Source organism: Abrus precatorius, unplaced genomic scaffold, assembly GCF_003935025.1.
Source record: "Abrus precatorius isolate BTA unplaced genomic scaffold, Abrus_2018 Scaffold4, whole genome shotgun sequence".
Classification (NCBI taxonomy): domain Eukaryota; kingdom Viridiplantae; phylum Streptophyta; class Magnoliopsida; order Fabales; family Fabaceae; genus Abrus; species Abrus precatorius.
The window spans coordinates 10,298,514-10,321,661 of NW_020874384.1; the positions used below are offsets into that span (position 1 = coordinate 10,298,514).

Genomic DNA, 23,148 nt, shown 5'->3' on the forward strand with positions numbered 1-23,148 from the left:
AAATTTTTTTGAGCTTTCCACCTTGACTACCAGATTTATCTTTGTGACTTGCTCTCTCCCACATCCCTTGAAGTCAAGGTTGGTGTGATTACTTAGCAAAGAAGAAGGAAATAAAGGGATTGAATATTAAAACATAGGAAAACAATAAAGGGAGAAAAACGCAGAAGCAATAACAACCTTTTGTTAATGAGAAATACACTAAATATGGATGTCCTTCGTTTATGTTCTCTATGATTTGCTTGCAATCGCAACCTTGGTTGACACACACTCTCTCTTCCCAAACTCTTTCTTCTCTTTCTAGGTTTTCTTTTTTTCCTTTCTAGTCTCAAAATCCCTATTCTTTAAAATTGATTTCATTTCATCTAAAAATGTAGAGCCTTTCTAGATAATAGTATGAGTTTTGTCCATGGTGATTTTTGGTGATAATAATATTAACATAGAATGAAGAAGAAAGATAGATACATAAAACATTTTAAGAATTTGAAAGACCAAAATAAAGGAAAACCCTATATTACATCATATATAAATTCATTTTTGCTATTCAATCACTCATACATGTCATTTAAAATGACATCTCGGCATTTGGTTAACAATTTTAAGGACTAAATTAGGATGTTGCTTTTCTTGAATCACTAGCCAATACTCTCTCAAGTTATTTTTATAAGAGAACAATAATTAATTTATCAAGATTAATAAAAAGTATTAAATTTATTCAGTTATATGAATAACATGTGAGTGTCTTATTAATATAAATCTCACAATAAATAAAAATATAGAAAGAATTTAGCATTTAATGCATTTAAAAATGAGTTTTTATTCCTTATATTTTTAGACTTAAAAATAGTGATAGTTGTTTCAAATAAGTAGACTTAGAGGGTGTAGTTATTGAATTATAATTAGCATGATCTATAAGACTAGCATACTACCCCAATGTAAATGTTTATGTAGAGGGAAAATATGATTTATATATGTAACCACAATTTTCTTGGATTGGCTGACTATATGTACATCAATTTACTAAATGTAGTTTTTTTTATATTGTATGGGTATTATTAAATTATAATGAATTTTTAAATAATTAATTAAAAAAATATTATATGACTATATTAAAATTTAATAAATTTAAAAATAGTAAATATTATAATTATTAATAATAAATATTCTAGTACATAAAATAAAGATATAAATTTTATAATAAATTATAAAAATTTACAATTTCAAATAATATTCAAATAAAAAATAAGCACTTAAAGAGAATTAATTTGTAAAAAATTTTCTAATTGAGAAAGCTTTTAGAAACATTAACTTTTAAAATATCATATTTATAAATTATATTTGTATTAGTGGATCAAATTACTAAATGACTTGCTTTTTTTATTGTAAATTTATTTTTATTTTCTAACAAAATATATGTATGAGAAAATTAAAGGATAATTGAACTCATTTTTTGAGTTAACTTCTTTTTGGCAATTTAGTTTGTATTTGTAAATATTGTTCTTAGGCGGTAAACATATATGTTTATCCTTTTTGTTAAATTGTTAACTAATTAAGGTAAATTATTTTATGATGGCTATATCAAATATTTTATTAGGATTGAATTATTCTTCATTGCGCATAGTTAACACCAATCTTTGCTTTGTTTTCAATTATTGTACCTTTTATCCAATTCGTATTCTTAAAAATATTTCATCATCAATTCTCAACTTCAATCATGAGATTGAAAAAAAAAAATACATATAATTAAATGTATAGTTAATGTCAATTAAAGAGACTATTCCTAAATCATACTTGTCAAAATACCTTAATTAAAGATAAGAAGAAATGGAGTATTTGATATTTACTAACGTTATTAATTATAAAAATTTTAGTAAATCAATATGTCATTGTGTGTTTATCTATTCTTTAAATAAAATTACATGTCATTAGATATCTTATAAGAATATAAATGAGTTTACTTATTTGTGAATTTTTTTTACTTATTAAATGCTAATTCAATTTTTGCTAAGTTAAATAAAGAATATTGGATTTAAAATTTTATTCAATTATTTGTATAAGTTAAACCTAACTTTGTAGGTTTAATATTGATAGCTCCTGAATATCTTGCATATATGTGTATAATTCAAACTTATTTCTTTCACTTTCATGTAAAAGGCTTTTTGTATTAAATACATCTCATATATATAATATTTGATTCCTATAAAAATACTGAAATTAAATTTGCTTTTAATTTCTATAAATTTATCAAAATTCACCTTTAGTTCTATAAAGTTATCCAAATTCACTTTTAATCTCTATAAAATTATCAAAATTCGCTTTTTTTTTTCTGATATTTTCAACTTTGTCTTCATCTTCTAAAGCATAAATGTAGTCAATATATTTTTGCATCTATGTAAGATGCTACTTGTTTTTATGGTTAATCATCTATTTCTCTCTTCAACAATGATTGTTGAAGAAATTTCAAATGATGACGAAAAGAATGAGTATAAAGTTGAAAAAGTTTCAACTATTCTTAAAAGTGTGGACTAAGATGTTGGAACTTGGAAGTCAAAGCGATTAAATAATTTTTTATAAAGAGTAAAAGTGAATTCTTATAATTTTATAGTAACTAAAAATAAATTTAACTTTTTAAATAGTACGATGATATTAAAAATTAACGAAAACTGGGTAATGATAAGATTTATTTTGACTATTATATTTCTATAATTTTAAAGGGACAAAATCATATTTAAGTTAATTTTTAATTAAATTAAAGTATTAAATGATATTTGTTTAAATAAGTATAACAAGTTCAAATATCCTCTTTTCGTAAGTTAAACTTTCACTTTTAAATATTTGTTTTGATTCCAGATAAAAAAAATCGTTTGGATTCAATCTGTTTATGCCCTTAATAAGACATATATTTCGTTATAATTTCTTTTGGGGTTTAAATTTTAACCAAACTTATGTTCACACTGTAATGAAATAATTCCAAAAGCAGACTTCCTATGATTTCCAACATATTATCTAAATTTATTTATTTGTGTCAATGATTTCATTCATTGTAGGTATTCTTTTATAAATGTTTAATTAGATGTAAATGAATGAATTAATAATAATAATAATAATAAGAGTGTCACAAATTAAATTTTATATATATTTGAATATTAATAAATCTAATTATTTATTTATTTTAAATTTTAATATATATATATTTTTATAATTTATTTCTTAAATAAGTGAATTCAATGTAAAAGTTAGATAAAATGTTATTTTTAGTTGAGTTTTGCTAATATCAATTATATGAGTTTAAACATCTATAAATAAAAAAAAATTATAAAAAAAAATACAATTATTATATTGAAATTATAAAAATATAATAAATATTTCTATTTCTGATAAAATTTTACTATTATTAGCCACTTATCCTCAACTTTAAAAATTGAAGTTAATAAAACTTTTTTTAGTTTGTTATTAGGTTCATCTAACCCGTTTCTAATATATTCACAACAAGACGAGATAAAATAAGATAGATAAACTTATTTTGTCATATCTAATGAAAACTATAAATGTTAATCTCAAAGTAAAAATTTTAATAAAAAAATAAATATATAATTTTGTATTATATTTATTATTTTTTTCTTTTTTACACCCAATCTAAACTAGTAAAACTAAATTTTTAAATTTCTTTCTTATCTCTTTCCACTCTATTTAATTATATCCAAACAATACTAATATTTTTCTTTTATTTTCACCCTATTTCTATTTTTTATTTCAGTTTCTCTTATTTCTTTACTTTCTAATTCCTACTCGTCCAAATAAAATGCTTATTTATTTTAATTTTGATTTTTAATTTTTAAAAATTATATTTTAAAATAATTTATAAAAGTATTTTTAAAAAGAAAATAAAAATAAAACTTATGTTAAAAAAAAGTTTTTAAAAATGAAAAAACAAACCTTTATATTATAATCTTTAATGTTGTTGATGTTGAACATCGACGAGTCTGCGGCATACAAGTCAACGCTGTTTATGTGACCGACGATGAAGTAGAATAGGGAATAGCATGAAACGCTTGTTTTTGAGGTATGACCCATCAAACACTTGATATATAAGATTAACGCACTTTAAAATATTACTATTTGGATTATACTAACCCATTCATCAAAGGACAACTTGATGGCGACTTCATGAAAACAACTTCAAATTTTTATTTATGAGTCTTCTTATTACCTTTTATGAAATTAAACATAAAGCCACCATTAACTTTTTAAAGGATTTCATTTAATTTTGATCATTGTACACTTATATTTTTTTATAGAAAATAAAATTTAAAAAATGTTAATTAAAATTCCTATTTCCCATTGATTTATTGTTAAAATATTATGTTAAATTGGTTACATGACTAATAAGTTATATATACAATATTATATTTTATTGAATAATGTTGTATTAGTAAATTTTTCAAAAAATTTATGAGAGAAAAAATAAATATTTTTTTTATAAATTAGAAACAATTTATGCTTTTTTATATTTAAAAATTTTCTTATTTAAATTTTTAAAATTTGAGGAGATAAATTGTTGCTAACTTATACTAAAAAAATTATTTTTTTACATTAAATTTTATCTTTCACAATGATTTTTCTAAAAATTTACTCAAATTAAACCTTACTTTATTTTCAAAGAAGATAAATAATTAAAGATACAATATCTAATATCATATCACTTAAAATAATTTTATTTTATATAATATTAAATAGAAGTATATCCTATAAAACAAAATGAAACGTTGAATTTTTATTTTTTATTTTTTGGAAAATATTTCTAACCTAGTCATCTTGCATAAAATTTGTCTAACCGCTTAAAGTATATTGCAAAGTTAACATTGAATTCGTTTCTATTATATATTTATTAATGTTTTAATAATTTTTAAGTGTACACAATGAAAAATTAATAAATAATATTTTTATTAAAAACTATAAAATATTATAAGATTAAATTAGAGTATATTAATAATTTAAACATTTAATTTTTAATAAAAATTTATTACGTTACGTTGTGTGCTGCCAGAAGCACGTTAAAAAAATCTAACATTTTAAAATGAAGTCGTATATTATTTATATTCAGTTTAGTCAATCCAGAAAGAGAAGACCATTCACATTACGTACGCGTCTCTTTACGCGCCACGTAGAAAGCAATCACTTTCTACACAAAGTGCTATTATATGTATCTGCCGCCTCTCCAATCCCAAATCTCAACTTTCACTGTTTCCCTTCCTTATCTAAGTGGTTCCTCTTCTTTTGTTTCCACTTTCTAAGGTTTGTGTCTGTCATATATTGCTCTTCCTCTTTTAGGGTATTTGTCTTAAGCCTCTCTTATTTTCTTATTTTTATTCTTTGAACTGCGAAAAACACCACTAACTGAACCAAAATGTAGAGGTCAACGCTCACAGTTCATGTTTGATAAGAGGCAAGGAGAAGAATGAGCTTTTAGATTAGAAAATAAATTTTATAAACTCTTCAAATTTCATATTTTTAAGTCCTTTTCTCCTTCAACTCTCAAATTCTTATCTTTATTTTCTCTCCAAATTTCTAAAATTAGACTTTGTTTGAGAGTAAATTTTCAAGAAAAAAGGTAAAGATTTATTTGATAATAATTTCCTTTAGGAGTGTAAAGACAAGAATGAGATATTTTATAAATCTGTTAAAAAAAATTTAAATTCATATTTTTAAGTCTAAATTGGAGGATTTTTAATTAACCCTCCTTTTTATCTTTTTTTTTTTTCTGTTTTCTTATTCATCAAACTCTTTCTTTTTATCTCTCCGCAGATTGCTAAACAAAAGGCTAAATAACTTGAACTAAACCATTAAAAGCTCTGTGTTAGATAAATTTCATTAGTTTGTTTTTGGTCATGTGGCTGTGGGAACTACCAAATATACTCATTTCTAGATCTTCATAAAATTTTCAAACTATTTTCATTATACAGAAAATATTGTCTATACGGTTGAATTTACATCACATAAACAGCAATATGATCCTGATACCTGTGTCTCATTGTAGTTTAGTTTGACAGAACCCTCTGTTGATATCATTGGCATATCGGTGAAAAACAAAGTAGCTATAATATTAGTCATTACTTTTTATATGTCTCATTTGATATGGAAATTAAAATACTGGCAATGTAGTTTGTCTGCTCTTGTAATATAAGAATTGCAGTTTTTGCGTTATTATTATGTTCGTTATATTGACCTTCTGCTATATTATTCTTAAAGGCATTAACATTGAGACTCTTGTATGGTTCATACAGGTGAACTTGGAAGAACCAGTTTCATTTGAAAATTTCTAACTCTGTTTGACTTGAAACTCCGTGTTCCAATACTGCACTAAGTGATGACTTGTTTTACTTTCTTATTTGGTGGTAAGAAAGTGTCTTCTTCAAAACAAGATCCAGATATCGATGAAGGTAACTTAACAACAATTGATTAACTTTTAAGTATATGGTTGCATTATTGAATTAAGATGCCTATGAAAAGAAACATGAAAAAAAAGAATGCTCACAGAGCTTGATTTTAATCGAATATGCTTGTGAACAGAACTCTCAGGCATTCGAAATGTAAGAATCTATACCTACAAAGAACTAAAAGTTGGCTCTGACAATTTCAGTCCAGCCAATAAAATTGGAGAGGGAGGTTTTGGTTCGGTTTATAAGGTAACTAAATAACTTTCAAGTATTTCTTACATATCATATCAATTCGCATGATCATTATCTTTTCCTTCCTTTCCTTGTTGATGAAATGTTAACAGTATTATTGTGGATGGTTAGGGACTGTTAAAAGATGGAAAAGTAGTTGCTATAAAAGTTCTTTCAGCTGAATCAAGACAAGGGGTGAAGGAATTCATGACAGAGATTAATGTGATATCTGAAATAGAGCATGAAAATTTGGTTAAGCTATATGGTTGTTGTGTGGAAGGAAATCACCGAATTTTAGTCTACAATTACCTTGAGAACAATAGCCTTGCACAAACCCTTCTAGGTAAACACATTATAATTTTCTTATCATGTTTTCTGGTAAATACGTTTAAAATATCATATAGTTGTTATATTAATTTGTCTTTGACACTCAGCCTTACCCTAATTATTTGTGAATGAATTGTTTTCTCTTCACTTGCAGGTTCAGGTCACTGTAATATCAACTTTGATTGGAAAACACGATCTAGGATATGCATTGGGGTTGCATGTGGGCTGGCCTTTCTTCATGAGGAAGTGAGGCCACATATTGTTCACAGGGATATAAAAGCTAGCAATATTCTTCTTGACGAAAGCCTTACACCCAAGATTTCTGATTTTGGCCTTGCAAAGCTTATTCCATCATACATGACTCATGTCAGCACACGTGTAGCAGGAACAATGTAAGTGTTTTAATTTACAATCAGTACAGAAATTGGAAAGGTTACATTTTTGCTTTTCCTGTTGAAAGATTTGGGTAGTCTTCCCAAAAGTAAGACTTGATCCCTTCAATATACGAGTTTTATACTGAAAATTTTGATCTCTTATATGGAATTTAATGCTACTGTAATATGTTGAATGGTCAGAATTATATGCAATAATACAGCGAATTAGTACCTAATTGACTTATTGATTTTATTCCATATTTTATATCAATTATTCAATTCAGTTTGCTATGAAAAAATGGCTTTGAAGTTTATATTCATATTACTTTAGATCATCTTTTATTACTTCGTTTTAATGCTGACATAAGAGACTCCTTTGGTTGAATCAGTGTTATGGAAGGAGTTTTTACTCCATTAAATGTATTACACATTTACACCCAAATTCTTGCTGGTTTAAATTCTTATGTCAACTAAAACTGTGAGATCATTGACTATTTTTGATAGGGATAAGGGACGTAGTATTCAAATATATGGAAATTGGTTAATAACTTAATAGAAGTTCTTGAGCAGTTCTCTTTCTCATGGAAGATGACTCTTCTCAGGCCTTAGAAAATTTCAAAAAGCAAGATGTTACCCTCACATGCTATGCTCCCTTTTTAACAACCCACATGACCATACATTATGTGTGCAACTAACAACCTAGTTAATGATGAGAGGACATCTTATCTTATCCTTTCCAATTACCTCTCTGAATTGTACTTTCTACAATAGATATAAATTCCCGGGTCTAGCAAATATGTACTAAATTGGATTACCTCCATCCTATGTCTCGCCCTGGACAGTAGTACTAACAGTGATGACTAACTGCACTTATGTTTTAATGGAAGCATGAATATTTTCTTCAGGATGATATTGTATATTATGTCCAATCTATTCATTTATCACTTTTCCACTTACATGAGAAAGAGGAAAGCTTCTCTTTTGCAGTTTATGTTATTATCTCTGTTTTCTCACCAACTATTTATAGGACAAGGTGCTTTTGGTATTTGTTCTCTAATCAAGATTGGAGTTTCACTTTGTTACACATTAGCGTCGCAAAACTCCTATCTTAATTGGAGAACAACACCAAAAGCACCTGTAATACTGCACTTAAGTTTTATCCTTGTCTATATTAGGAATTTATTGCTTCATGTTTAATTTCAGAGGTTATTTGGCACCAGAGTATGCAATAAGGGGTCAGCTGACACGTAAAGCAGATATTTACAGCTTTGGTGTCCTTCTTATGGAGATAGTTAGCGGAAGATGCCATACAAATGCACGATTACCGATAGGAGAGCAATATATTTTAGAAACGGTATGTTCTCAGTTGTATTGATGTACCTCTTGCTGTTTAAAAACACATCTTAAAAGAGGAAAGAAAAAAGTAGTTTCTTGTGCTTGTCTTCCTATTAATAAGCAATTCAGGCATCATACATTTAAGTTACTTTCTCTTCCAAGACTTTGATAACATAACCTTCTATCCATTGGTTCTTGTTGCATGGAAAGAAATTTGGAATAACTAAAGTCTAGTGTTTGTAATGTTCTCACACCCTGTGATAATTTCCTTTTTCTCCTGCTGTAAAAGTTTTAATCATACAACTGTATATTGCATCTTTAACAAACAAGTTTGGTGAATTACTTTTAAAACATTCTCCTTGGTTAACTGCATGTATATATATGTTGTTTTGACTATGTACAGAAGATGGTGCTTTAAACAAGAAAATGATTGCAAGCCTTGGATCATTGCATAACAATACTCATTCTACAGCATTCTGAGAATTTTGGACCATCTCTTATTTTAGCTTCTGTCCTTTCAGGCGTGGGAACTTTATCAGCGAAGGGAATTGGTGGGGCTTGTAGACACATCACTAAACGGGGATTTTGATGCAGAGGAGGCTTGTAAATTTTTGAAGATTGGACTTCTTTGTGCTCAGGATACACCGAAGCTCCGGCCAACCATGTCTGCTGTGGTCAAGATGCTCACTGGAGAAATGGACATTGATGAAATTAAGATAACAAAACCAGGCCTGATTTCAGATTTGATGGACCTTAAAATCAGAGAACAAAAAGGTAATATTGGTATGAAGGCTTCATCTTCATACAATACTTCCTCTGCCTCAGACAGCCAGGGGACTACCACGTCATTAGCTGCTTCAAGCGTTGAAACTACAACCTTCACAATAAAGCACAATGAAACCGTGTAAACATCAGTCATCAATGATTTTCCTTTGGATTTAAAATTATTTTATTTCATTTTTCTGAGGCCTCTTTGCTCATGTAAATTTGCAAAGCTCCATAGATTTGTGTTAATTTTTTTACTTTTCTGCGTGTCCCTTGATTGGGAAGTTTTGAAGAATGTATATTATCTTGTAAATAGGGACCGTGGTTATGATTAAATGATGAATTTGAAGATCTTTCTATTTTCCTTAATACTTGAGTCTACGGTTACACATCTATAGTGTAAAATTTAACACATAATCCCTCAACTAATAAGACATGTAAGCATAGGCTTTCTAAATTGTAAACTGTTGGCGAGTACTTACAGAAATTGAATTACAGATGAAGTAATTGAACATAGCTTTGCAAGAAATATGAGAGTTAATTCATTTGCTATAGACTCAAGGTTTTTATCTACAAGGCTTACATGAGTTAATTCATCCGGTGTTGTTATTCTCATGTATTATCCCCCTCAAGCTGGAGAATCTATAGGATGCATCGTGAGCATGGATTGAATGACGTGGAAACTGGAAGATTGAAGGGATTTTGTTAGGATATCCGCAAGTTGGAACTTGATGGAGATTGAAAGAAGATGAATTGAGACCAGTTCTGATTTTGTCCCAAACAGTGTGACAATCCAATTCAATGTGTTTTGTCCTTTCATGGAAGGAAGGATTCTGTGTATTGCAAAGTTGTTTTCACAGTATAGAAGAATTGGTTTGGAGCAGAGCAGTTGATGTTAAGGTCATGTAATAAGTACTTTATCCATTGAATTTCACAAACAGAGGCTGCTAATGCTCTGCATTCTTCTTTGGAAGAGGATTTAGCAATTGTGGTCTTTATTTTAGCTTTCAAAGATATGAGAGAATCACCAATGTATATGCAGTATTCAGTTGTTGACTTTCTGATATCAGCACAACTAGCCTAATCACTATTGCTAAATGCCTTCAGTTGATGGTCTGATTTTGTTGGAAAGAACAGTCCTATAGAGCCGGGGAGTTTTTGATATAACTTGATATGCGAATAGCAGTTTGTAGGTGAAGATCAGTATGTGTTGAGAGGAATTGACTTAGCTATTGTATAGCATAGGTTATGTTGGGTCTAGTTGTGGTAATTTACAACAGTTTAACTGTTAGTCTGCAATACGAAGCAATCTCTGAGAGGTGTGCCATTGTCTCCTGTGAGTTTGAGTGAGTTGTTCATCAGAGTTTTAGCTGGTTTACATGCTAACAAGGATCACATCATCAACATAAACAAGAAAAGCTGTAAAATTGAAGTTGGTGGATTTTGTATAAAGGGTGTAATCGTCACTTTTTTTGTTGATACTGTATAGTTGTATATAAGGTTGGAACCATTGCTTCCAAGCTTGTTTGAGATCATATATGAATTTTTGAGAAGATAGACTTGATTTCGTTTAGTTGTTAAGATGCCTTGTGTAGGGATGTAAATGGGCGGGCCAATCTGACTTGAGTATTTAAAGCTTAAATTTGACTTGTGAAAAAAATAATAATTAAACTTAACTCATTATTTAAAGGAGATGGATTTAAAGCTTGAGTTTAGCCTTATTAATAATTTTAAAGTTTGCTTTTGAGTCTTTTGTTTATAATTTTTTATTAATATAGTATTTAATAAATATTTTATGTTATAAAATAAAGTAAAAAATAATAAAATATAATTTTATCATACTAAATGACTTCAGGTATATAAAAATAGTTTATTTCTTTTAAAAAATTATGGTTATATATTTAAAAATAAATCTCAAAAATTAAAATTAGATAAATAATATACATATAATAATAATAATAAATACTTAAATTTTTAATAAATATAATAAATAAAATTATAATTATTTGAGTACATATATATATATATATATATATATATATATATATGCTATCCACGAGCTATTATTAAGTTTATAAAACTTGAACTTGACTCATTTAAATAATTGAGCCAAACTTTAAACTTAAGTTTGTTTATTTAATAAAATAAACAAGCTTAGTGATGGCTTAATGAGTTGAGCTCAAAATACTATCTTTGGTCCTTTTTATAATAAACAAAAGACTAAATCTCTAGAATCAAGGAAAGCAATTAAGTCATTTATGTTTTCCATAAATATAAACTTTATTTCAAAAATATTCATGATATTAAATATTGTATTTAGTAATTTATACAATTAATAATACTAATAAAAGAATAGTATAAAAGATATTTAACAATTAATGCTTCTTGAATCTATCATTTGTTTCTTATAATAAGGATAAAGGAAATACTTTATTTTGTTTCTTATAAAAAGGACCGGAGGAAGTAGTTCACAAATAACTCATCTCATTTATATCCTTGGCCTTGAGGTACTTTCATATATACTTTTTCATCTAAATTGTTATGCAAGAATGCATTATTTATGTCTAGTTGATGGAGATACCAATTCTAAGCAACTACAAGGACAATGAATAATATGAGAGTTGTCATTTTGGCTATCGGTGATGAAAAGGTCTCCATATAGTTTATTTCTTCTATTTGTCTATATCTTTTTGTAATTAGCACAGTTTTGAATCTGTCACTTGTTTCGTTTGACTTGTGTTTAATTTATAAACTCATTTGCAGTTAATAGGTTTCTTGCCACAAGTTTTGAAGTTTTAGTCCTCTCTAATGCTTCAAGTTCTGCCTACATAGCTAATCTCCAACAACGATGCTTAACAACTTGAGAAAAAGTTTTGGTTTCAATGATAGGAGTAATATTCAAGGTAAAAATGATCCATATGTATGAGATAATTTATTATATGAAATAAAAGATGACAAGATGATGATAATCACGATCTGTGTTGTCGAATTAAACGATCTTGAATTGGATTACACATTACAAAAACATAATTATTAGGGTAAGAACAAGAATTGAAATAAGAAGAAAATAATAAAAGTAAAAAAAAAATAAAGATTGAAGATGACGTCACAACCTGCAAGATTAATAAATTAAAGGAACGATAATTACAAGAGTCTTGACCTTATGATAAAATCAAGAAAATTGGCTCACTCTAAAACTTAGAGTCATTCAATCTCAAATTGCATTCAAAATTAATAAAAAATACATTTACAAGAGCTTATATATGTCTAGCGTTCATAAACTAACATTAACACAAACGCTAATAGACTTCTTGTACTAACAAATCTAAATCTAAATAAATAAAATAAAACAACAAGCTTTTAATCTAAATAAAAGTTCAGATTAAGACATGGCTAACATTAAAATAACTAAACTATATATAGTAATTAAATTCTAATAAAATTCATTAGAGTCTAAGTTTTTTAAACATATATAATTGACCATCTTAAACTCTTCTAACTTCAAATTGAGCCTATTTTCAAATAGAACAACAATCATTTTCTCTAGGTTTCTTTATTTTTACCCTTGTCATTGTTTCTTAAAGTCCTTCAAATATTTTCAAGCTTTTATCTTCAATAAGTCTTCTTTGAAAAGGACATACTATTACTAACAAATTTATCTATTATTTGTTTAATAGTATGAAAAGGATATACATTCTCATAACAACATACATCTAAGAACTTGAATTTAAGGAAGAAATATTAAAAAAGTTAATGTAATGATTATCATTCAAAATGTGACCTTTTGTCATTTCATGACAATAGGTCACATCAGTTATCTTTGTTACTATTTTTATTTTATTTTTAGTCTCAAGACAAGTTTTTCTACAATATAATATTATTAAATATATTTAGAGTCTTGGCTCACAAATGAATTTTTTTTTTATTTGATAGTATAATCATGCATCATGCTAATTTACAAAATTAACAAAATAAATTCTTAAAATTTAGTTTTCTCTTAAAACTAATTTTGTAAAATCATTTTTTATTTCTAAAAATTTCTCACTAATTAAATAAATTAAACAAACATTGGTAAATTCTAGTTTGTCAAATGTAGAACTTTACTTAACAAATATGAGGACCGTTAGAGACAGTCTTAAATGAGGTTAAAATTATTTTAATCAATTTAAAATATCTTTATAATTAATCACTGAGGCAATTATTCTCTCCATTCGATTAATGTATCTACTTTATTGCAACATAGTTTACACTAATTGAGTCTGACAAATAAGTCTACATAAAAAAAAAAGTGTTACACTTGAGCATGATTGAGTGGAATGTGTCACATGATTGAGTGGAAGAACACATTTACACATCATGAATGTTTTGTTTTATTGTCAAATATTCAATAGTCCCTTGTTTGAACAAAAATTTTATTTATTTTATTTGAGATGGGCTAACCCCTAACTTTATTTTCTATTACTAATTATACTATACTAACAACTAAAGAGTTCTTTACTTTATTTTATCGCAACAAAACATAAATTTTACTTTCTGCAACTAACCTTTATTTTCTACAATTTCTAACTTCTAACGTTTATTTAAAGAAAAACTAACATTTTATATTATATTATTATACTAACTATATTATACTACACTAACTATATTTTCTGTAGGTAACCTTGTTTTTCTGTGCAAATTGTTTTATGCAAGATTTTACTGTTATTTTGGACTTGAACGAATTTTTCTTACTCATTGGATTAGGGAAGAGTAATCTCTTATTTATAGAAACATATTTTCAACAAAGTTATCTAATTTTTTGAAAATGAGTTTTGAAAAAGTCATTTGAAAAGTCAAAATAAGTTAATTTTGTCAAATTTGATTAAATTCTTGACCAAGACATTGGATGAGTCAAAATATAATCATTTTTTAAGTTCATATGAGCCATGGATGTGTTTACTAAGAATAAATATAGTTTGAAAGTCAAGTTTCAAAAAATTTAAAAAGATTCTTAAAAAATTATTTTTTGACGAAGATTTTTGTCCAAAAGTTTTAAAAGACTTCAAAATATTCCCAGGATTTTGGAACATGTAAAAAGGGACTTGATTGTAATTTTATAAAAGTTAAGGGGCTAAACTATAATTTTAAAATTCAACAGACTAGTTTACAAAGGGTTGAGAAAAATTTTTATATTCTGATTTATTTATTATATTACTTATATAAAATGATCTCATGGATCTTTGAGAAAGAAAGTGTTAAAAGTCAGTTTTATCTTTAACTACAAATTTTACTAGTATTTTAACATATAAAGATATTGTACGAAAGTAAGCAATTTTTTTGGCTGATTTTCGACAATGTAACCAATTGTTTTACTTAAAAATCAATATGATGAAGATATTAATACAAGGTTTGAAAATTTTAAATTGTATCATTATATTTGAATTGTCTTTAAAATGATATTACAACAATTCAAAATAAAATGAAATGTTGTGAAAAAAAAATATGATGAATCTTTCTTGAAAGAAAGATGAAAAGTGCACAATGATTTCCTTAGATTGAAGATGAATGAATTAGATATTACTGATAAGGTCCATATGTACTAAAAAAAATATACTCACAAGATTAATATGGATTAAAAAAACTTTAGTTTATTTATGCTTAGATACATGCGTAGAACAAATAGTGATTTGTCATGTGAATGTCTAATAAGGATAGTAAAGTATCAGATGCTAGTAAAAGATCAAGCAATGAATATAATGTTAGACTATACTGACTAGTACCAGAACATACCATAATTGATTGGAGTGTTGGCACTACTAAATGTGACCACAACAATTGTATACGTGCACAATGAAAAGTTTGATCTATATATTGAGATCAATGTTGAGACATCCCTCCTGCACTTCTCATTTTGAAAGATCTAATACTATCCATCATTATATTATTTCTTGCAACTCTATTTTTTCCTCCTTTATTCAAATATATACATTGAAAGAGATTATAAAAAAGGTTCTAAAACTAAGATACTAACAACCTATTTTACAAAATGTAGATTCATCAACCCGTCATCCTAATGGCCACCACCATAAGGACTAATCTATTTATCTGAAAACCAAATATTGCAAGGCACAATTTATAGGAAAGGAAATTTTCACCCTAAGTAAGTCAACCACGACCATAGGAGCAATAAAGGGTTTATACATTTTTTCTAGGTGTGTTGTACATTTTCTGTAAAGATAATAGTTTGATTAATTGGGTTAAAGTCTCGTTGACCCACCTTAAAAAAAAGACCATGCATTGCATGACTGGGCCTTAGTTATGCATTATGCTCTCAATTGTTTATGCAAAAGAGGCACAAAAAATAGAAGGGTGAGTATATCTAACACATAAAATATTTCGTAAGGAATATATTACTAAAGAACATAAGCGAGTAAATACTATCCCTTCTCAGACAATCAATACAAATCACCTAACAAGTTTTATGAGTTTTGATCAATTAGGTTAAAGTCTCATTTAATTTTATGTTTTGTAGTTAAGTGATTGGAAGTTTTATGCCCGTAATCTAGACAATACCACCTAGTACATCAATTCTCTCGAGATTCATTTTTGTTGTGCACATCAATATATGTGGTCACTTCTAAAGGTATACACTCAAATCAATCATGGTATACGCAAATGTAAGTTAGAATAATTTTTTGTTAAGACTTTATATTTTACTATCTCTTATGATCAAATGATAAATTTACAATTATAGTATATTTCTAGGATTTAGTATGTAGAAATTTAGATGAACTCAAATGAAAATGCATGAAAACGATGCAATGTTGCCTAATACTAATTAATAATTGACAGCAAAGATAAATTCTTTAATTTCTTTCATATTTTACCAGATATTCTTTACAATTCAAAATTATAGTTTTTTAATTTTTTTTCTTCTTTTACATCTTTTGAAGAAAAGTAATTATTTAAATATAATTTTTTTCTTAAAATGTATTAAATTTTAATTTGACTTTTATTATTTTTATTTTAGTTTTTATATTTTAAAAATGGTTAATTTTAGTCTTTCTTGTTAATATAATTTTAGAAAAAAAAGTGAACCATAGCATAGAATTGATACAAGACAACATCTGAATTAATCATATTATGTTTGATAGTGATTAAGAACTAAAATTATTAAATTTTAAAAATATAAATATTATACCCAATAATAATAATAATAATTTTGTAAATATAAAATTAAACTATAATATATTTTAGGAGAACAAAAATATATTTAGTTCAAAAGTTTTCAATCGTTAACGAGCACAAGACAACATCTTTAACTAAAGTAACACATTGATTAATTAGTGTAAAATCAACAAAGATACCAACAATATTAATATTGGTGCTGTTTATTCACTTCTAATTTTGATTTTTAGCATATATTTGTTAAAATAACTATGAAAAGATTGCCTTATTTTTATTTCTTACTTCTAACAATTAAATTAATTTTTAATTATATTTTACCTTTCCATATATTTCATAATATTTAAATTTTAAATTTTACTTATTATTTAACCTTTTTAATATATTTAACATATGTCACACAATAAATAAATTTAAACTAAAAATTTAAAATAGAAAACAGCATGGACCAACTTTTAAACTAATGGTAAACAATGGTCGAGTTCGGTTAATAAAACTCAAAACTAAAACTAATCAACAATATTAATTTTTAGGCTGATTCTGCCTCTTAAATAACTTTAGTTTCGATTTAATTACTTTTATATATATATATATATATATATATATATATATATATATATATATATATATATGATTGGGTGGGTTGATAACTACTCAGCAAATATATCAAATCGTTTAAATAATAACTACGGTAAGTGAGTATCCTCTCACGAGGATTAACTTGTCAAACAATACTTTATTAATTAAATTTGTATTTAGATAATATCAATTATTTGAATAGAAAAAAAAGTCTTAACTTACGATTAGAACAAAGTAAAGATTGAAAACTTAATAAATTTTAACTTAACAAGTAAAAGTGTAATCTCAAAGTTCAAAACATTTAAAGTTAGAATGGTTTAAAATTTTTCTTAATTTTTGTTGAATTTCTAAAATAATTAAATTAAAAATTTTAGATTAATAAAATAATTTTAAGTGAATTGACTTTAATTCTTTCACTTGTGATAAAATATAACTTCCTTGACTATATCTTAATACAAATATAGATTAAGCATAGCAATCAGTCCATAAATCAAAAAAATCAAGAAATATTTTTAAACCTAAAAATTTATGTAGTTTATCATTTGAATTAATTCATACATGATTTTCCTAACTTAAGTAAGAATCCTAGTTCAATCATGAATAATAATTCATAATTTCTACGTATAAAAACAAAAGATAAACAATTAATTCAAAAAATTTAATATCAAAAAATTATAAAGTCAATCCTAATACTCTCATTTTCAGACTTAATCATTTCTTTTAACTATGTAATTTATTAACTCATTCTATGAAAATACAAAGAAGAAAAAGTACAAAAAAATTCACAAAAAATAAAGAATTAGAAACATGAATCTTCAATCTCTCATATTCCTGTTGTTCCAAAATTGTTCCTCGACCCATAGAGCTTCTTTCCTTCATTTTTTTTTTTCGAGTTCTCCCCCATTAATGCCCTAAACAGAATTTGACGGTATGTTGTGGGTGCCTAAGCGCTGAGTGTTGGATGCCTAGCGCCAAACCACTTGATAGCAAAATGAAATCAGCAAACTTGTAGTGAAAGTTTAACACAAATCCACAAAATGTTTAAAAAAAAAGTGCAATAACATAAATAACTAATAAAAAAACATTAAAAATACTTATCAAAAGTAATTTTAAAAATATTTTAAATGATTTTAGACTCTTAAACTCAACAACTTGACAGAAAATCATAGGTTTAAGAAGTTTTGTCTCAAATTTGCAAATATTTTTTTGTCTCCTTATGCTTGCCTTTCTACAGACTCTATTCGGCCAACCTTCTTTAGAAGATTAGGAAAAGACATATGGTAGTAGTTTACTAACGAAAATATTAGCTAAAAAAGTATAAACAATTGAGCACACATGCTAAGAATAACTTTGAATACAAATTTCTTTGTCAAAAAATACGTTAAAAAACAGAAGATAAAGAGAAAAAAAAAAGGAGAAGAAGAATAAAAACACAGATAAAATCATAAAATATATGAAAGTTGTTTAATAAGGAGCGTTTGTATGGTATCTATAATAACAAGGGTCGTGAACTCTTGGCCCAACAACAAAAGAAGACCATGGCAATGACTTGACAATAAAAAGTTACTGCTACATGAAAATAATGGTTTTGCTTTGAAGTCAACTTAAAATAGTCGTAGATATGTTTAGTATTTGATGTTGAAAAAGTTAATAAACATTAAATATTGCATCAACTTTACCATCATTTATTTAACGTGGAAGCTACACGTGCCCTATATATGCATTTATTCCTCTGTGCACCCTATCCCTCCACCACTATCCAAAATATCATAATTATTACCTTCTTTTTTTCACGGAAAATTAGAAATGCAGACAATTAAATTAAAGCCTACAACACTACCATGACCTGCACTTGCATTTTCATCGTTACTTGTGCATGCAGCAAGCAAGCAAATGAGCAATGACTGCAATGTGCCTTCAATTAGTTAAGAAAATGAGAACTCATATTCAACTGAACCAACCTTTTAAATCTGAATATCAGACCCAAATTTATCTGCACTCGATCCGTTTTTGCCCACCTCAACTTTAAAATTGAGATGATCTTATCTGATATTGGGGCTACTATTCAAAACCTGAAAATGTCTTACCACTGCCTACGTCTAAGAATCAAGATTTGATGTAAAATATAATAATAATTTTAGTTTATCTTATAACGTATAGGATTGTGCAGCTGCAATGCCTGTTATAATTTTGGCTAAACATATTAGGCGTAATTATAAATTTGATTCCAATATTTAATACATTTTTAAAAGTTTATATAAAGAGTTATGAATTTTTTTTAAAGAAAAATTATTTATAGTTCGATTTATGTAGTTTATCAAAATTAGAATAATATTCAACTTAGTCATAATACACAATATTATTTTCAATTTTAATTCTTGCACTTAATTTTTGGTTCTTTAGGTCCCTATATTAAAAGATTAAAATTACAATTTAATCATTATGTTACTCTCAGTATGAAATTTTTTTTTACCCAGATTTATATTTAATTATAAAGAAAAATGCTATCTGTACAATAAAGTTTAACAACAATTTATACGCACAAGAGGGAGCGAAGAGAAGAAAAAATAAGAATACAAAAATCTATAATAAAAAATTATTATAAGAATAACATGATAAAATAAAAAGAATTGCTAAACATCCAGGAGGAGAAATACAATAAACTCATTATTATGTCATGACAAACAACTTCTACATACATATATAGCATTGTAGAGCTTTATTATACAAAATCATGAACAACAGAATACTGAATCCGTATAACTTTATTAATTCCATCCCATAAAAATGGAATATTTTTGTTATTTAGTAGCAGAAAAAAGTGAAAATCTTGAAAATTCCAAATGAATTAATCTTTTTTCTGGAAGATTACTGGGAGCTGAGACCCATCCAAGGCCAAAATAATCCTTCCATTCTCACGCAAAATCCCAGCAGTTCCACAAATAAATCTACAAGTGGGGCAAACTTCTGTGGGACACCAACGAATATTATAGATACCAGAGGTTTGTGTTTGCACAATTCTAAAATAGTTACCGTATGATCCTCTTCCATCGTCTTGGCCAGTGATAATTAGCCTTCTTCCACTTCGTGTGTCATTCTCACCCAATCTCCATTCAGTGGATTGCACGCATGTTGAGGAAGCATCAAATGCCACTCTAAAGTCCCTATTCACCCTCACATCATCTTCATCTTCATCTTCGTTTTTGCTAAATGGGGTGAACTTCACTGGCAAGCCTTGTGGCAAATCGGTGTTTTCAAGACCAACGTACAAAGGGCATGACCCGTTTCTATTGATCAAGGTGAAACGCCCTCCATTGTCTGTTATGGCTGGCCTTATGTAATATTCTTCATCACTTTCTATGGGTTCACCGTTTGTGTCAAGAACATAGGGATTGGATTGGGCTAGTGATGTTGTCACCATGACAAGAATTAACAACACACCAGAATTCAGGGATCCAAGCATTCTCATTGACATGGTTCAAGTCAGGGATTTATGGGTTTTACAGTAAACAAACAATGTGCAGGTGTGTGTTTTTGTTGTTGCTCCGGCAAGGTATTTATAGGATATGGTATGGGCATGCCCTACATTGTGACTTGAAAAGTGGTAGGTTGATGAATGAAAGTCAAACATGACTTCTCCGTTTAACCCATTGCTTGTACCTTAAGGTTGTACCACTGATCTATGATAAGATAAACAATTCTTATATTTTTATATTTATTTTCATCTTTGCACGGTATCGGTAAATTTTAGAAAGTATTTTATATTTTTTAAATAAAATATTATTTCTTATTATCTATTATTTACAAGGTATTATAGAAATTTTTTTTTCTAACACATTATTTATTATATTTCATATTTTTTTTCTCTGTCATCATCCTCTGCCTATTTTAATACCTTAAACTTGGGTTTCAAACTATAGATCTTCCTAAGACAAATCTTGCCACCGGGATGGGTTTCCTGTCAAAGCTGTGTTTTGAATTTATTGTTACACCTGGAGAATGAAAACACCCCATATGGTTTAAAAATTGAAACTTTTGCGAGTAAAAAAAATATTCATTTTAGCTTTTAATATTTTAAGTTCCCTTTACTAATTTTAAATTTTATAAAATAATATTCATTTTAATTTCTTTAGTGTAAACGATAAAAAAAATATATTGATTACAAATATATGCTTTTATAACCATAATATGTGCTTTACTGCTTAAATAATAATAGATTAACTGTAAATAAAATAATAAGATAAAAGATACAACTGATTTACATAAATAACAATAAAAGATTGTTATTATTTTTATTTTTTACAGTATATATATGTTATTATTATTGTTGTTGTTATATAACAGTATAATAATATAAATTTAGTTAAAAATATTAACTGGGTAAATTTTTACAGTATTATTTAATAATGAATGATAAAATCTATAATATTCTTTGTAATTGTGAAAGTTTGATATTTTTTTATATGTAAAATAATTCTAACCGTTAATTTTATATAAATAAATAATAAATTAATAATGTAATTAAAAGATATTAATATCTTTTCTTTTTTTAACATTAGAAAAATTATAATTATTAATTTAAAAAGAATATAAAATATCTTCTCAAAACTACATATCCTACAACAAGTACCTGAATGAATTAATATTTTTCTAATAATTAATATAAAAACTATATTTACCTTATTATAAACTAATTGATTAAAAGTGTAACAACCGTTATATAACTGTACCAAAATTATATTAAAATGTATAAATAATCAATGTGATGTATCTCATTACATAACTATTGATATTATTACTGTATATTATAAAAATGATGAAATAGATTGTGTGAGAAAAATAAGTGTTATTTCCTATGGTGACTAGAGTAACCTACTAGAAGAACATTAATAGAATCTGATTATAATTTCTAATGATACTTTTCTGCGGTAGGAATAGGTAACGTTTGAAAGTTAGAAAGTAACAATCACATATAAATCAATGTAGAAATTGAAGGAAAGGCCGTGCCGGTCCGTCACGTGCTTTAACAAAGACCGATAACGGCAGAGACAAGGTCAAGTTTGAATTTTGCGCCATTGTTAAACAAACGTGTGCGCTTGAAACAACAGGTTTGTGATTTAGCCTGTTCAGTTTTGGGTGTAGTTTAAATGAATTTAAGAATAATATCACAATCAAATTAAATTCATCAAATTTTTTAGTCTTTGTTCTTATCTTTTTTCTTTTTTTTAAGAACATATCTTCAATTTTTATATTCAAAAATTAAAAAAATATATTAACTAGAGCATTAATAGATTTTGAAATTAGAATATTAATTTTTTAATAGCTAACTTTTTATTTAAAAGACAACAGTTAGTAAATGGAAAAGTTAAAATATAATACATATAAAAAATTGTGAAAAGTATTGAACTTCGTCATAAATTAGAATTTAGTTTAAATAATAAATTATAAATCAAAATAACCATTTTTAATAAAAACTACAAATACATTAAGTAAAAAATATTTTAAATTGAGGATATAATAAAAATATAAAACTAATATATTTATGTTTTAACCTAATATAAAAATTAAGAAAAAATAGTATTTTTATTTTTAAACTTTAAGGTAAGTTTTGATTTTGTCCTCTAATTTTTTTTTTCTATTTTAGTACATTAACTTATAAAAATATTTTAAATATGTCATTTTTTGTTAAAATTTTTTATTATTTTCTATCACATATATATCATTGTCTTTTTTATATATCTGATTGCATCTCTTTTAACTCTTTATTTTTCTTCTCCTTTTTAGTTTCATGTTTTTATCTATTTTTTTCTTTTCCTTTTTCATTTCTTCTTTATCTTTATAATATAACCCTTTTTAATTCAACATCACTTTTTTTCCTTCAAATAATTATTTTCATCCAGCATCTCACCTAAGTCAACCAAATTTATGATTGTCTAACA

General features: G+C 26.4%; 2 protein-coding genes across 3 annotated transcripts; one reads left to right on the forward strand and one right to left on the reverse strand.

Moving 5' to 3' along the window:
• The first annotated feature begins 5,230 nt into the window (after positions 1 to 5,230).
• On the forward strand, positions 5,231 to 9,831 carry LOC113865412 (cold-responsive protein kinase 1-like). 2 transcript variants are annotated; one of them, XM_027499933.1, is made up of 7 exons: positions 5,231 to 5,292; positions 6,282 to 6,437; positions 6,568 to 6,683; positions 6,798 to 7,008; positions 7,147 to 7,384; positions 8,570 to 8,720; positions 9,223 to 9,831. In XM_027499933.1, the coding sequence occupies exons 2-7, from the start codon at positions 6,365 to 6,367 to the stop codon at positions 9,607 to 9,609; spliced, it is 1,176 nt and encodes a 391-aa protein (XP_027355734.1). In that variant the 5' UTR covers positions 5,231 to 5,292; positions 6,282 to 6,364; the 3' UTR covers positions 9,610 to 9,831. The 2 variants fall into 2 exon arrangements, with proteins under 2 accessions (XP_027355734.1, XP_027355735.1); XM_027499934.1 differs by lacking the exon at positions 5,231 to 5,292 and having other exon boundaries at positions 6,213 to 6,437; positions 9,223 to 9,830.
• A 10,226-nt stretch (positions 9,832 to 20,057) lies between these two features.
• Positions 20,058 to 20,704, reverse strand: LOC113865731 (alpha-amylase/subtilisin inhibitor-like). Its single transcript, XM_027500458.1, has one exon. The coding sequence runs from the start codon at positions 20,682 to 20,684 to the stop codon at positions 20,058 to 20,060; it is 627 nt and encodes a 208-aa protein (XP_027356259.1). The 5' UTR covers positions 20,685 to 20,704.
• Between the last annotated feature and the right edge of the window lie 2,444 nt (positions 20,705 to 23,148).